This window comes from Alligator mississippiensis, chromosome 3 (genome assembly GCF_030867095.1).
Source record: "Alligator mississippiensis isolate rAllMis1 chromosome 3, rAllMis1, whole genome shotgun sequence".
Classification (NCBI taxonomy): domain Eukaryota; kingdom Metazoa; phylum Chordata; order Crocodylia; family Alligatoridae; genus Alligator; species Alligator mississippiensis.
The window spans coordinates 192,607,546-192,621,886 of NC_081826.1; the positions used below are offsets into that span (position 1 = coordinate 192,607,546).

General features: G+C 44.8%; 1 protein-coding gene across 2 annotated transcripts in view; it reads right to left on the minus strand.

Annotated features, from left to right (window-relative positions):
• KANK1 (KN motif and ankyrin repeat domains 1) overlaps positions 1-14,341 on the minus strand; it is a 194,162-nt gene that overhangs the window by 20,048 nt on the left and 159,773 nt on the right. For both annotated transcript variants that reach the window (XM_019478103.2, XM_019478104.2), the window contains 3 exons: positions 7,314-7,529; positions 3,294-3,402; positions 1,614-1,829 (listed from right to left, as the gene is read on the minus strand). In XM_019478103.2, coding sequence (XP_019333648.1) covers positions 1,614-1,829; positions 3,294-3,402; positions 7,314-7,529 — 541 coding nt within the window. The remainder of the gene's footprint in view (positions 1-1,613; positions 1,830-3,293; positions 3,403-7,313; positions 7,530-14,341) is intronic.

Below are 14,341 nucleotides of genomic sequence, written 5' to 3' on the forward strand. Positions count from 1 at the left end.
TCTCAGAGCATTTGCTACACATGTATCAGTAAACATGCACCACAGCATGGTGTGCCATGTACAAAAAGGGTACGCATTGCCTTTAAAATGCTACCTTTGGCCCTCCATCACCTTTTAGGATAGCAACTTGTTAGTAGTATCCTTTATTATGCATGAGGGAAATTTAATTTACATGGTATGGAACATGGCCCACCCAATATAGCATACTATCTCTAGCATAAGAGCCTGAGGTTTCACTGTCAGTCCAAAGTTCAAGACTAGGGTACACATTCAGTATTGATTCTCATTCATTCCAACAAAAGTAGTTTGTTGCCCTGCAGGGCATAGTACAAGTTACATCTGTTTGTTCAGTCTTTTGTCTGATGTGTTGCTTATTAAAAGATTTTATACAGATCTATTATAAAGATATTACATTAAAAAATTGTATTAAGAATTGTTTTTAATTTTACGAGTGTGCTGGTTATAAAATGCTTTTTGTCAGCTGACAGTTTCAAATTGGTTCATGGGGCCAGCACGTTTATGAGATCATTATATTCAGTCATTTAAAAAAAATTGTAATAAAATAAAAGCCTTAGTCTGTCTGTCTGTAATGCTCCGGGCCCTCGCAGCCAATCAACGCATGCCCTCTCAGCAGCACATATGCTGTTGGCCCGGAGTATTACAGACAGGGTGAGGGAGCTGCTGCATCATTCCCCCCCCCCCCCAACAAAAGCTGTAAGGGAGGGGGAGGTGGCCGGGAAGAGGGGAGGAAGAGAGGGGAGCAGGAAGGGCAAGGGGGTGGGGGGGGAGTGTTTAGTGGCAGCTCCCTCCCCGCTGCTGCCTGGCCCTGACAATAGCTGGCAGAGAGGGGAAAGCAGTGGGGAGGGAGGGAGGAGAGGTGGGGCATGTTGCATGCCAATGGGTGTCAGCAACCATGCAAGCTCCCCTAACCCATTCCTGGGATCCAGGGACAGAGCAGGGTGGAGCAGTGGGGTGGGGGAGGGGGGAGGGTGGTGCACAGGGCTACACCAGGAGCAGTGAGGGGTGGCCTACAGGGCTGGATGCTGGGGGTGGAAGAGGACATGGGGGTGGGGGGTGGAGGTGGCAGCACCATAGGGTGCTGATGCTCTGTCCTCACCCCCCAACCCTGGTCATTCATGATGGGCAATTTGCTAGTATAATAATAGAAGTGGCTAGAAATTATAGCACTCCAATATATTCCTAATGCTCACAAAGGCCCATTTTACTGTAACATTCCTTCTTTTCTGGCACTGAAGATTACCATGCTTAATACATTTTAGTAAGAGTGTGGAGATAAATTGGGAGAAGTATAGCATTTATATATGGGGATCCAACTAACAGGGTACAGTATTTAAAGAGTTTAATGAAGAACAGCGAATAATCAGCTTTCACAATGAGGCACACACTGAGTAAGTATAAATTACAGTTTATAAATGGTATTCTCTAGTGATTCAGTGACAGAAGTGGATAACACACAAGTCTGTTTTTGTGTTTTCTAAAACACAACAAAGTGTGCAAAAGAGAATTAAAAGAACCACTCTATGCAACTTTCATTTTCCTACTATAGATTACATGGAGAATATATAGAACAATTCAATAAGGAAATAAGATACCTCTCTCTGGTTTCCAATTTTTCAGGCTCATTCTGAGACTCCTCTTCCACCTGGACAGAACAGCTATCTTCGATGTTAATCTTAGAATGCCCTTCTTCCATATTAGGTAGGCTGGATCCTTCCTCTTTGTGGGAATACTCATTGCCTTCACACTCATCATCAGATTCTGAAGAACTCTCTTCTGAACTAGACTCATCACTTGATGTGGTTTCATATCTAGAGGACAATTAGAATGAGTAAAAATGTTCCATTAAAGATTTTATTCAGTAATGCTTCTAACAGGAGTGCTTAAGCATTAGAACAGATTATCTGGAGGTTGTAGCATCTGAGAGCAGGTTGCGCAAACATTTATCAGAAATTACTTAGATGGGGATGACACTGGCTACAGCAGGGGGTTGGACTAGATCTCTTGAGGTCCCTTAGGGGTTATTTTCCATTTCTAGTGAAGATGGAAAAATACTTGCAAAATACTTTGAAGGGTAAGAATCATTCCTATTTTACACATCCACAGTACATGCTTAACATTAAGAACATGCTTATGTGACTGGCTGAACAGATAGCTTCCTTGGAATCAAGGCCCTACCATAAAAAGTAAACACACAAACAATATTTAATCATATTTTGGTGTCTTAATTGGCCAGAATTCCCAGTAACCTGAAAAATTGAAAGTATACAAACTGTAATAAGTAGTTTTGTACCTGATTATTGGGTAATAGTTTTTAATTTGACAGAATAGATCAGCCAGTTAGTTTACCTAATCAATAAACTCTTTGAAATATTTTTTTCTCCCCTCCCATCAAATATCAAAAAAATGGTAGAGTACTTAAGAGTTAATTCTTCACTTCATTCTTGTGCTCTCTGTAATAATGTGACCACTGCATACACAATCTCACAATTTACACTGCAATACAATTTGTGAGGAAACAAGAACACAAGGGGAAAAAAAGAAAAAAAATATTCAATACTGAGAAGATGCTGAAGAGTTCCTATCCCCTCAGATACTGCCTTAGCCATGACAGTGAGGCAAACTGTTTATGCTTCAAGCTCAATGCTTGCCTTGATTACATAGGGAAAAGAATTTAAAGTGAGGCTGCCTACTAACCGCCCCCCCCCCCCGCCCCCAACCAAACAAACAATTTTTCCATTAGCAACAAGACTGAAATGGCTACCTCATTAAAGGTTCTTTGTTCATTCATAATTTGAGGTAACATTCTGGAAAAAAAAAACCCAAAATAATATTTAAAGGCAGAGGAATTACTTTAAAACTGAAATTTGTTTTTCACAGTTAAGGTATTTACTCAGTGTTTATCTTATTTTAGATCATTAAAAATAGACAAATCAGTTTCTGGTCAATTTAATTTTTGTGATTGCAGGTGCTGAGTACAATGCTACTATATTTTGACTGCAAATGCTCTCTGAAAGTTGTATTTGCTTTTTAAAAAGTCTATTGACTTCAGAAATGTTCCCAGTGCTTGCTTGTTTAAGTTTGGAAAGAGCTTTCTATCCTTCACTTTAGTTTGAGACCAAATGAAATAAACTTTCATTAGCACACAGACACAGACACACACAGAGGCTTGTTAATACCAACTAAAATCCATTTTGGCTTTGTTCTGGGGAAGGGAAAGAAAGGTTTTGATTACTTCAATAATTAGATATTTTCCAAGATAAGGCTTCTCTTACCCTCCATTTATACCAACAAATTGCAGGTTCTTTTTTGTGCCATTTGAATCTTTTTTCCCATCCCTTTTCTTCATGATGGATTTCAATGTACTTTCACTGTTTGTACACACTGTTGAAGAGAGTGTTAAAATGCATGCATCAGTACAATTTTTTAATTACATCTGGGTATAGCTGCTCATATTAGTTCACATTAAAAAGAACTGCCCTTTTTCACTTGTAGACTTAAGGTGAATATGTGTTCCTCCTATATACAAAGTCACTGATACATTAAGTAAGTTGCAAATAAACTACTGTTGGGCACGCACTGGAAATACAAAAAATTACCTAGAAAAGCAGTTCCACAAATAGAATATGTAATCCCGAGGCGATTTTAGGGTATAAAAGAAGTAGGATTTTATAGCACACAAGCTGCTTTACAGTAACTGCTCATGTGCATCCCCTTACCTAATAGTAAATGGTACCCCTGGTAACCTAGCCTACCCCTCTTTCATGAACCAATTTCACTGTTTAGCACAAGGTAAGAGTATGCTCAGAAGCAGTTCCCATGGAGTAGGTGACATAAGGTAAAGCTCCCCACCTTTTGCAATGCTGTAAAATGCTCCTAAATCTGTCCCCAGTTTGCTTGATGGCAACCTAGGACAGATATTATGCTTTTCTTGCTTGTCTTGGTTTTCTAAGCAATGCAGCTAGTTAATTTAGTCCATCAGGAAAACCCTAATTTCTTGCTGTGCTGGCACTGACATTCCCATTTGCTGGCACAGCACGACTGCTATGTGCAGAAAACACACTTAACAGATATTAATTTAGCAGATTGGCTGAAATAAATGTTATAAGTTTATTTCAATGAATGCAGGAGACCCTCACCATTCGCGGGGGATACGTTCGAGATCCCTGTGAATGGCAAAATCTGTGAATATGCCATGAACAGAGCGTGCCCCCAGCAGATGAGTAGGTATAGGTGCACTGGCAGTGGCAGGAGCTTGCCGGCAGCAAGCGCGGAGCTCCCGCAGATGCTGCCGGTGCTGTAATGGTGTCATTGCACTGCCAGCGGAGAGAGAGCATGGGTTGGCGCAGCACCGCTAATATTCAAACCCACGAATGCCAAACCCACAAATAGCAGACGTTTCCTGTATTAAACTAACCTGCTGACTTAAACACTTTACACATTAAGATCCCTGCATGCACCAAACACAAGTTTTATGGCTTGTTGTGATGTACAAGCTACAATCATCTCATTAGATTTTGTTTGTTAAGCCACTAACAAACAGTAATTAACTATTTCATATAACACAGTAACCTGCCATATAGTTTCATAGTAGCTAGGGTCAGGAGGGACCTGAACAGATCATCTAGCCTGACCCCCTGCCACAGGCAGGAATGAATGCTGGGTTCACAAGACCCCAGACAGGTGATCATCCAACCTCCTCTTGAATTTGCCCAAGGTAGGGGTGAGGACCACTTCCCTGGGAAGTTGGTTCCAGATTTTGGCCACCCTAACTGTAAAATATTGCCTTCTGATCTCTAACCTAAACCTATTCTCCATCAGCTTATTACCATTGCTCCTTGTCACCTCAAGTGGTGCTGGGGAGAAAAGGGCTCTACCTATTTGCTGTTGATCTCCCACGATGAGTTTGTAGGCAGCCACCAGGTCCCCCCTCAGCCTCCTCTTACTGAGGCTGAACAGGTTCAGGTCCCTCAGTCTCTCCTCATAGGGCCTGTCCTGCTGCCCTCTCACCAAGCAGGTGGCCCTCCTCTGAACCCTCTCCAGGCTGACCTCATCCCTTTTGAAGTGTGGCGCCCAGTACTGGACGCAGTACTCCAACTGCAGCCTGACCAAAGTCGCATAGAGGGGGAGTATCACCTCTCTGGACCGGCTTGAGATGCACCTTTGGATGCGTGACAAGGTATGGCTGGCCTTGCTGGCTGCAGTCTGGCATTGGCGGCTCATGTTCATCTTGGAGTCAATAATGACTCCAAGATCCCTTTCCACCTCTGTGCTTTCAAGAAGGGAACTCCCCAGCCTGTATGTATGCTGTGGATTCCTTCTCCCAAGGTGCAGCACCCTGCATTTGTCTACGTTGAACCCCATCCTATTCTCATCTGCCCACTTTTGTAGTCTGTCTAAATCTAGTTGCAGCCTCTCTCTCCCTTCAAGTGTGTCCACCTTGCCCCACATCATAGTGTCATCAGCAAACTTGGACAGTGTGCTTTCCACCCCCTCATCCAAGTTGCTGATGAAGATGTTAAACAGTGCAGGCCCAAGGACTGAGGCCTGGGGGACCCCACTGCTCACATCTTGCCAGGTTGAGTACAACCCCTCCACCACTACTCTCTGGGTGCGCCCCATCAGCCAATTTTTTACCCGTCCAACTGTGCAGGCATCAATGCCACAGTCGCTTAATTTATTGATGAGGATGGGGTGAGAGACAGTGTCAAAGGCCTTCTTAAAGTCTAGAAAGACTATGTCCATGGTGACACCATCATCCAAGGATTTAGTTACTTGTTCATAAAAGGCAATCAGGTTGGTCAGGCAGGACCTGCCTTTGATGGACCCATGCTGATTGCCCCTGAGCATGATCTCCCCTGCAGGCCCCCCACAGATGTGCTCCTTGATGATTCTCTCTAAGATCTTCCCAAGCACCGAGGTGAGGCTTACAGGTCTATAATTATTTGGGTCCTCCTTCCTCCCCTTCTTGAAAACAGGGACCACATTAGCCAGTTTCCAATCCCCCGGCACCTGGCTAGATGACCACGAATGCTCATATAGCCGGGTCAAGGGCTCCGCGATGACCCCTGCCAGCTCCCTCAACACCCCTGGGTGTAGGGCATCTGGACCTGCAGATTTAAAAATGTTTAGCCCTTCCAGAAGATCCCTAACTATATCTGCACTGACTGAAGGCTTGATAGAGCTATCCCCAAGACTGTCCCTACCTCTGGTAGGTGGGATATCCTGGTCCCTGTTCAGGAAAACATTTTAAGGTTAAATACTGATGGAGAAGGAAAAAGCTTATCAGGAAAAAAAAAACATTATTTCCCTTCACTAAAATTTATTTCTAGGGGTGCACCAATAGAGATTTTGGGGGCTGATACCAGTAGCTGATTTTTATGGAGGCATATTGGCTGATACCAATCCAATTTCTAATACAGCTGCATGCAGCTGGTAAGTCTGCTTTGTGGAAGGGGAGGGAAGGGGCACGAGGGGACAGATCAAGTCCCCTGCGGTGAGGGAGGGAGTGGGTCAGGGTGGAGCTGCAGACTAGGACCAGCGCCAACACTGGGTTTTTGCCAGTGCTTGGCGCGGGCTGCACCGGGCAGACTCGGGTGTTGGTGCTGGCCCCAGCTAGCAGCGGTGACATACTCTCATCTATATGCTCTGAAGCTGGTGAGTGTGGGACTTTAAAAAAGCCCTGTTCTGACCAGCAGCAGCACCGGCAATTGGGGCCTCTGGAAGCTCATGGCAGAGCTCCCCCGTGCAGCGCGGGGCAGCATGATCACCCACCCCCACCTTGGGATCACCCACCCCTCGCATCACGCAGGTACAGCGTGGCTTGGCAGGGCGCTGCATGCTGTCTGGGAGCTGGGGCTGCTAGGGCTGAGTGCTGCTGGGCTTCAGGTGACTGCTGGAGCCGCCCCAGCTCTCAGACAGTGTGCAGTGCCCTGCCAAGCCGTGCTGCACCCATGTGATGCGACAGCTGCTGCACAGGTACCAAGTAGGAGGGGTGCGGGGTGACGAGTTTCAGAGCCGGGCTTGCAGGGAAACAAAAACTAAGTGGAGGGAGGGGGCAGAGGGTGGGCTCCGAAAATTCGAAATTCTCCGAAACATTTCAGAGCCTTCCATTTTATTTCAGAGTCTCCCGTTTCAATTTGGATTCAGTGTTTAAGGTGCAGAAACAGCCCTAAATACCTCTGAAAAGAAATGGCTGCCGAAATTTCGCACAGCCCTAGTGGTTTACTGTTCAACCATATTTCCTATTCAGATTCCATCAGCACTAACAATAGTATGCCAGAACAGATAATTACCATAAAGGCCAGAGGCCAGCTGGTCATCTGTTAAATTAAATGGAGGTACTGCATCATCCTCAGAAGATGAGGATCTTCTTCCCAGTCCTGTGTCTATCACAGTAATCTTCTCTTCATGGACGGTCCCAACATCTTGTTCAAATTTCAGTGTTTGTGAGCTTGAAGTCAAATATTTATTAGCAAGCTGACCGTGAGGGATGTACTCCAGAGGAGCATCTGTCAGTGAAGAGGATATATTTGTTATTAATACTTAGAAGTCAAACCAAATCTACTGCATAATACCAGTCAAATATTCAATACGAAAAAGTACACTTTCACTAAGTAAGATACATCATTTGGTTATAAATCCATTTTAAAAGTATGTCTAATTCTTTTCAGAGGGCTAAATCAGCCAGTCTGATCTAGTAAGACTGAATATAGGTAAGATAGAGGCTGTAGAGAGCCCTCATCCAGATGAGAGTTTCAAACCATTATACTTCTATAAACTCCGGATTTCTCTTAGCTTAACTATTGTCATCTGCCAAATCTGTGATAATAACAATCACAGGCACCAGACTGCCATGTGTAGACCCTGAGATGGTGCAGAGTCACTTGGAGGAACTGGATGCCTTTAAGTCAGCAGGCCCAGATGAGCTCCATTTGAGGGTACTGAAGGCACTGGCTGATGTCATTGCACAGCCACTGGCGGTAATATTTGAACACTCGTGGCGCATGGGTGAGGTCCTGGAGGACTGGAAAAGGGCCAGTGTGGTCCCCATTTTCAAGAAGGGGAGGAAGGAGGACCCAGGCAACTATAGGCCATTTAGTCTCACCTCCATCCTAGGCAAAGTCTTCAAAAAAATTATCAAGGCTCACATTTGTAAGAACCCGGCAGGACAAATTATGCCGAGGGGAAACCAGCACGGGTTCGTAGCAGGTAGATCATGCCTGACTAATCTAGTCTCTTTTTTGACCAGGTTACAAAACGCCTGGACGCAGGAGTAGGGGTTGATGTCATATACTTAGACATCAGGAAGGCCTTCGATACGGTATCCCACGCCATACTGGTAAACAAGTTAAGAGGCTGTGACTTAGATGACTACACAGTCCGGTGGGTGGTGAATTGGCTGGAGGGTCGCACCCAGAGAGTCGTAGTGGATGGGTCGGTATCGACCTGGAAGGGTGTGGGCAGTGGAGTCCCGCAGGGCTCGGTCCTTGGACTGATACTCTTCAATATCTTCATCAGCGACTTGGACGAGGGAGTGAAGTGTACTCTGTCCAAGTTTGCAGATGACACAAAACTGTGGGGAGAAGTGGACACACCGTAGGGCAGGGAACAGCTGCAAGCAGACCTGGACAGGTTGGACATATGGGCAGAAAACAACAGAATGCAGTTCAACAAGGAGAAATGCAAAGTGCTGCACCTAGGGAGGAAAAATGTCCAGCATACCTACAGCCTAGGAAATGACCTGCTTGGTGGAATGGAAGCGGAAAGGGATCTTGGAATCCTAGTGGACTCCAAGATGAACATGAGTCGGCAGTGTGATGAAGCCATCAGAAAAGCTAATGGCACTTTACCGTGCATCAGCAGATGCATGACAAACAGATCCAAGGAGGTGATACTTCCCATCTATCGGACACTGGTCAGACTGCAGTTGGAATACTGTGTGCAGTTTTGGGCGCCACACTTCAAGAAGGATGTGGATAACCTGGAGAGGGTCCAGAGAAGGGCCACTCATATGGTTAAGGGCTTGCAGGCCAAGCCCTATGAGGAGAGACTGGGGCACCTGGACCTCTTCAGCCTCCGCAAGAGAAGGTTGAGAGGCAACCTTGTGGCTGCCTATAAGTTCATCATGGGGGCACAGAAGGGAATTGGTGAGGTTTTATTCACCAAGGCGCTCCCGGGGGTTACAAGAAATAATGACCACAAGCTAGCAGACAGCAGATTTAGACTGGACATTAGGAAGAACTTCTTTACAGTTAGAGTGGCCAAGGTCTGGAATGGGCTCCCAAGGGAGGTGGTGCTCTCCCCTACCCTGGGGGTCTTCAAGAGGAGGTTAGATAAGCATCTAGCTGGGGTCATCTGAACCCAGCACTCTTTCCTGCCTATGCAGGGGGACGGACTCAATGATCTATTGAGGTCCCTTCCGACCCTAACATCTATGAATCTATGAACTAGGGCTCTGCGAAGCTTCAGTTGCTGATTCGATTTGGAGATTTGGCGCAATTCTGCAGCCGAATTCGAATTGAATTGGGAGACCAATTAAAAGGTCTGAATCAATTTGAATCCCCCGAATTGATTTGGAAAAGATTCGGAGAAGATTTGGAGATCCGGGCAGTCCCCACTTGCCGCTGCATGGAGCTGGACTTGGGCTCCATGCCGGTAAGTAAGGGATGGGGGGGGGGCAAGGGAGGGAGCTAGAAGAAAGGGGAGGGGGACCATGGGGGGACCCCCACCAGGATCCATGCTTCACATGCTCCCCCAGGCCCTGAGCACCCCCTGCCCAGCTCCAGCTTTCCGGCACTTAAAAAAAAAAAAAGCCCCGCGCTCACCAGCTGCTGCAGCAGCTGTCGGGGCCTCTGGGGGCTCATGGCAGAGCCCCCCCAAGCAGTGCAGGGTAGTGGGGATTGCCCCCCCATTTGGCAGGAGCCAGTGAATGCTGGGCTCTCTCTTTTTTTTTTTTTTTTAAGTGCCAGGATGCTGGAGCCAGGCGGGGCAGTGATTGATGGGGCTGGGAGAGTGGGCAGGGGATGAGGCCTGTTCAATTCAGAGATTCAGCGGTGGCCTAATCTCCAAATCAGATTCGGCTGAATCGATTTGGGACAGCGATTCGAATCACCAAATCGAATCACTGTTCCTAGAATCAGATGAATCCAAAGCGAATACTAGCCGCTTGCACAGATTTAATAGTAACTACTGTAGCTGCTCCCTTCCCAAGAGCAATCAGCATCAGACATCAAAAGATCCTGTAGATTCCTTCTGGATTAAAAGGAGCCCATCTCTGAAAGTGATTATAGAAAACACCTGACATTTTCCAAGAAAAAAAAAAAATTGGAATCCTTAGCATTTCAGTAATTCTGACAGTTCTCTATTTGCCTTGGTTATCAAGATAATGCAGCCAAATTCCTTCACCCCACCCTCGCCAAATTATTTTGCAGCCATTTTCTGGACAATGCAATTAAAAATAGCATTTTATGCTCTGGTGAACTAGTCCTCACAGTTAATTCAGATTGTGCCATATATCCAGTAGTTACATTTTTCTCTGGACCTGTTAATTGATCTGACATGCCTTCATTTTTTGGGGGGGGGATTAGGAGGGTAGTACTAACTGTGCCATTTCTTTGATAAAGCCTGAACAATCAAAATATATTTTGCTTGTGAAACATGTTCTCTACTTATTCTGTACATCCCCATTTAAGTAATCTGATCAAAGGAGGACATGGATTTAAGTCTTTTTTTAAGACTAAAATCCATGTTGCCACCTCTTCGGCATAAAACTCCTGAATCAGTTTCTACTTCAGTATAAAGGATTTTTGCTGTCAAGTAATTGTCATGGTTTGAAAACAAAATTAACTGACATTCACTAGCTCAACAACTAACGAATTAGTCAGGGTAAAGGTTCCAGTCTTTCCACTCCCCCAAGTTTCATAACTTCACATAGCCACGACCCCTGCATTTAAACAGTACCTGTAACATTACATTACTGCCTTTAGCATACTATCAATTGACTTTAACAATAGCAGTTATTTAGAAATGATTAAAATCTAATTAATCAAAGTAATAGTCAGTTTTTAAAAATAAAGCAGGCATCTCTCTTGCTTTTCTTATAATTCCACTACTTTTTCTTTCTTATAATAGCAATAAACAAACAGCACTGATTTTCTAGCACTCATCACTTCATGGCAAAATTTTCATTTTCATTTTCTGCCCACGCTCCCACTCAGCCATCCATTTTTGAGTCATCCTTTCTGGCAGCTAGTTCTACTGTTAACTTCCATGGCTACACAGAACTTTTTTTCCAAGCTACAGCAAAACGAAACTGAATTCACACTGGTCACATTTTCAAAGCTGTCCACAGAATTTGGAACAGCAGCAATGAACGAAACAGCCAGCCAGCACTCACTCCACTGCGCCTCAGCAAAGCTGTAAGCACTAGACAAGAATGCAACTGTCTGCCGAGTTAAGGAATACAGCACAAGATCAGGCGACACAGGGTTTCTATCTCGAAGGAAGCCATTGGATACCATAAACACCAGGAATTACTTCTCTAGCAAACATTCAGGTCATGCAGAGAAGCTAAATGCTACTCATCTGTGACAGCCTCCTATACTCTCCCCGAGTCAGTGGACTTTTTCAGGGCCTGATTAATATCAACAAATAATGAATATGCACATAGCAGATGCCAGTCTGACAGAAATAGCAGTGCAAGCTAACTGGAATGTGGGAAGGAGGATTTAAACCACCTCGTTGCACAAGACAGAGAATTAATCCTTAAAAATGTTCTGGTTGCATCATGTGAAACCATCATCTTTAAAAACAAGCCAGCCCAAGCTAGTCTGCCCTTACCCAAAGTTTCATTTCACAGCCTTGGTGAAATTAGAACCAGGCACTGAAACAGGTATGTCTGTACATCTCATTCTCACTTCAATAAGGTAAGTATTCTGAAAATTCTCACTAAAATGTAACAAATAGGATGGCTGCTTCCAATTTTAATTACTCAGGTATGTCAGGTTATTTTCATAAATTATTTTTATTATTATTATTACCTGGGGAACCTGAATTCATGAACTGACAACGCACCACAGGAGTGGTGATAGAAATGAGCTTGTACAAGGGTTGGAGCGGGCAGATAATCAGGATGAAATCTCTGCACCACATTGGATCATAATGTGCTGCTACCTTTACAAAAAGGTGTGCAATATATGGCATGCAGCTTCCATTTGCTCCTTTGGTGTCTTCCATCTCTCTGTTCCCTGGTTCTACTCCTCCCTGCAATGATATACAGAAGATGGGATACTAAGGAGAAGGAGAAATTGCTGTAGCATCTCAGCTGAATATCAGAGGTCGGTAACCTACAGCCTTCCCTAACTTACAGAACCTTTGGATTCAGCCCATGGATATGAGGCTTCAAAAAGCTGGAGATGTCGGCTGCAAATGCTCTCTCTGTGCTGCTGGGGAAGCCGAGGGGCAGTGGCAGCAGTATTTTAGCACCCGTCCACCCACTCCTGACTCAGGGTGGGTCATTCTGGCTCACCACCAGAAAAGGTTGCCTACCCTTGGTGCACATAGTTTTCTCCCTCCCCTGACCAGCAGGACTAGAAAAGGTCAGGAAAAATAAGGGTGTTTGGTATGAAGCGGTAGAGAAATTTGGTCTCTTAAATCGACTAAATAAGAAAGCACTTGGGTACATAATCTGCAAGTCTTTCCACAATCCACTGTAGCCCACAGTCCTACACTGAAACAATCTGCAACTATAATTAACTTTGGAACACATGGCTCAGTAAGAAATCACATGTAGTTTGTTGTTTGCTGGTACTTGAAAAGAGCTCATAGGACTGTTACAGCAAGACTGTGGATGCTGCAAAAAACAAACTTAGATGACAGCAAGGTGATCCTTCCTCTCCCCTACTAGGATCTCTCTCCCTGCCCCTACCCATGGGCACCAATGAAAATGAAACCATTCTCATAACCCACAAGCAGTCACACCTCACTGGTTGGGAATCACTACCGTATGCTCAGGATGTTATCAGACAGGAGATTCCTGGGCAGCCTCAACTTAGAGAGGTTAATGAGTGTTCAAAGGGTGAACAGGTAACACTTTCAAGAATCACCCAAAATGCAGGTAAATTGACAGATTTGTCCCCAGAACAAATGCATGTAAATAATTTCTCTTGGTAGAACTGATCACTTTCATGTTGTTTATCAGACGACAATGCCAGTGCTTCCAGGGACAGGCAGCTGTGAGCAATGTCACTAGAACTGCAGATAGTTACTTAGTATCTGTCACCAGACTGCTCCAGAGCACCTGTCAAACCCTTGCTCTTCACAAGCCAGTCTACAATATGTCATATTCAGAGACAAGCTCTGACAAGCCTGTGTCTCTTACAGTAACTGACATGTTGGATTAAGGGCCTTGTAGCACTATTCAACCCTAACCATGAATAAAAGACTCAAGTGTTAAAATAATCTACTGAGGAAAAGGTTGTTTCTGCCAAATGCTGGCCAAACATTAGAGTGGAATTAACCAAAATTATACTCTTTCTTCCCACGGCCTGATAATTGTTGCCCATGGACAATGTACATAATCCACACAGTCCAGAAACAGCACTACCATCAAGAACCAAAACAGATGGACCTGCTGGCCAAACAGAAGCTGTGCTAAACTTGTCTTGAATGAAAGTTTCTGTCTGCCTACATTTTTTCTGTCCTTCCATGAGCTCAGTGAAGTGGCAAATTCATTCTTGCCACCTCTTGTTTTACCTAAGGTAGTCAACCAAACAGAGTGGCTATAAGGTGCTTTATTGCAATATGCACCATGAATCTGTCTCCATTGCACCAATGGTAGGTTCACCTCATGGTGACTGGTGTTATACTGGCCAGAGGACCACAAAACAAGAGCATGCTAACTGTATTTTTTTTTTCAGCTGCTGGCACCGAAATGTATTTGACATATTGACTGTTATGATGAGGGTGGATTATTATTTTGGGAACTCATGTGACAGTTGACAGGAGGTTCCAAATGCTAGGGACCAGTAATTAATCACATCAAGTAACTGCTAGGCTAAGTACAGACAGACAAAAAGCCCAAGGCTGAATCAATTCAATCTTCACAGTTTAGTCCAAGATGCATAGATTGAACTGATAAGCAAATGGCCAGACTTTCACTTCTGATACTGGGAATGCAGCCACATGCCTGCAGTGGCCCAGGCCAGACGCTGGGGCTGGTGGGGGGGGCACACAACTGCGAGAGCACACCTCCCTGCTCAGCTGGAGCAGACAGTTTAGACCATAACTAGCCCACCCACCCTGCAAGGGAAGAGTTTGCAGG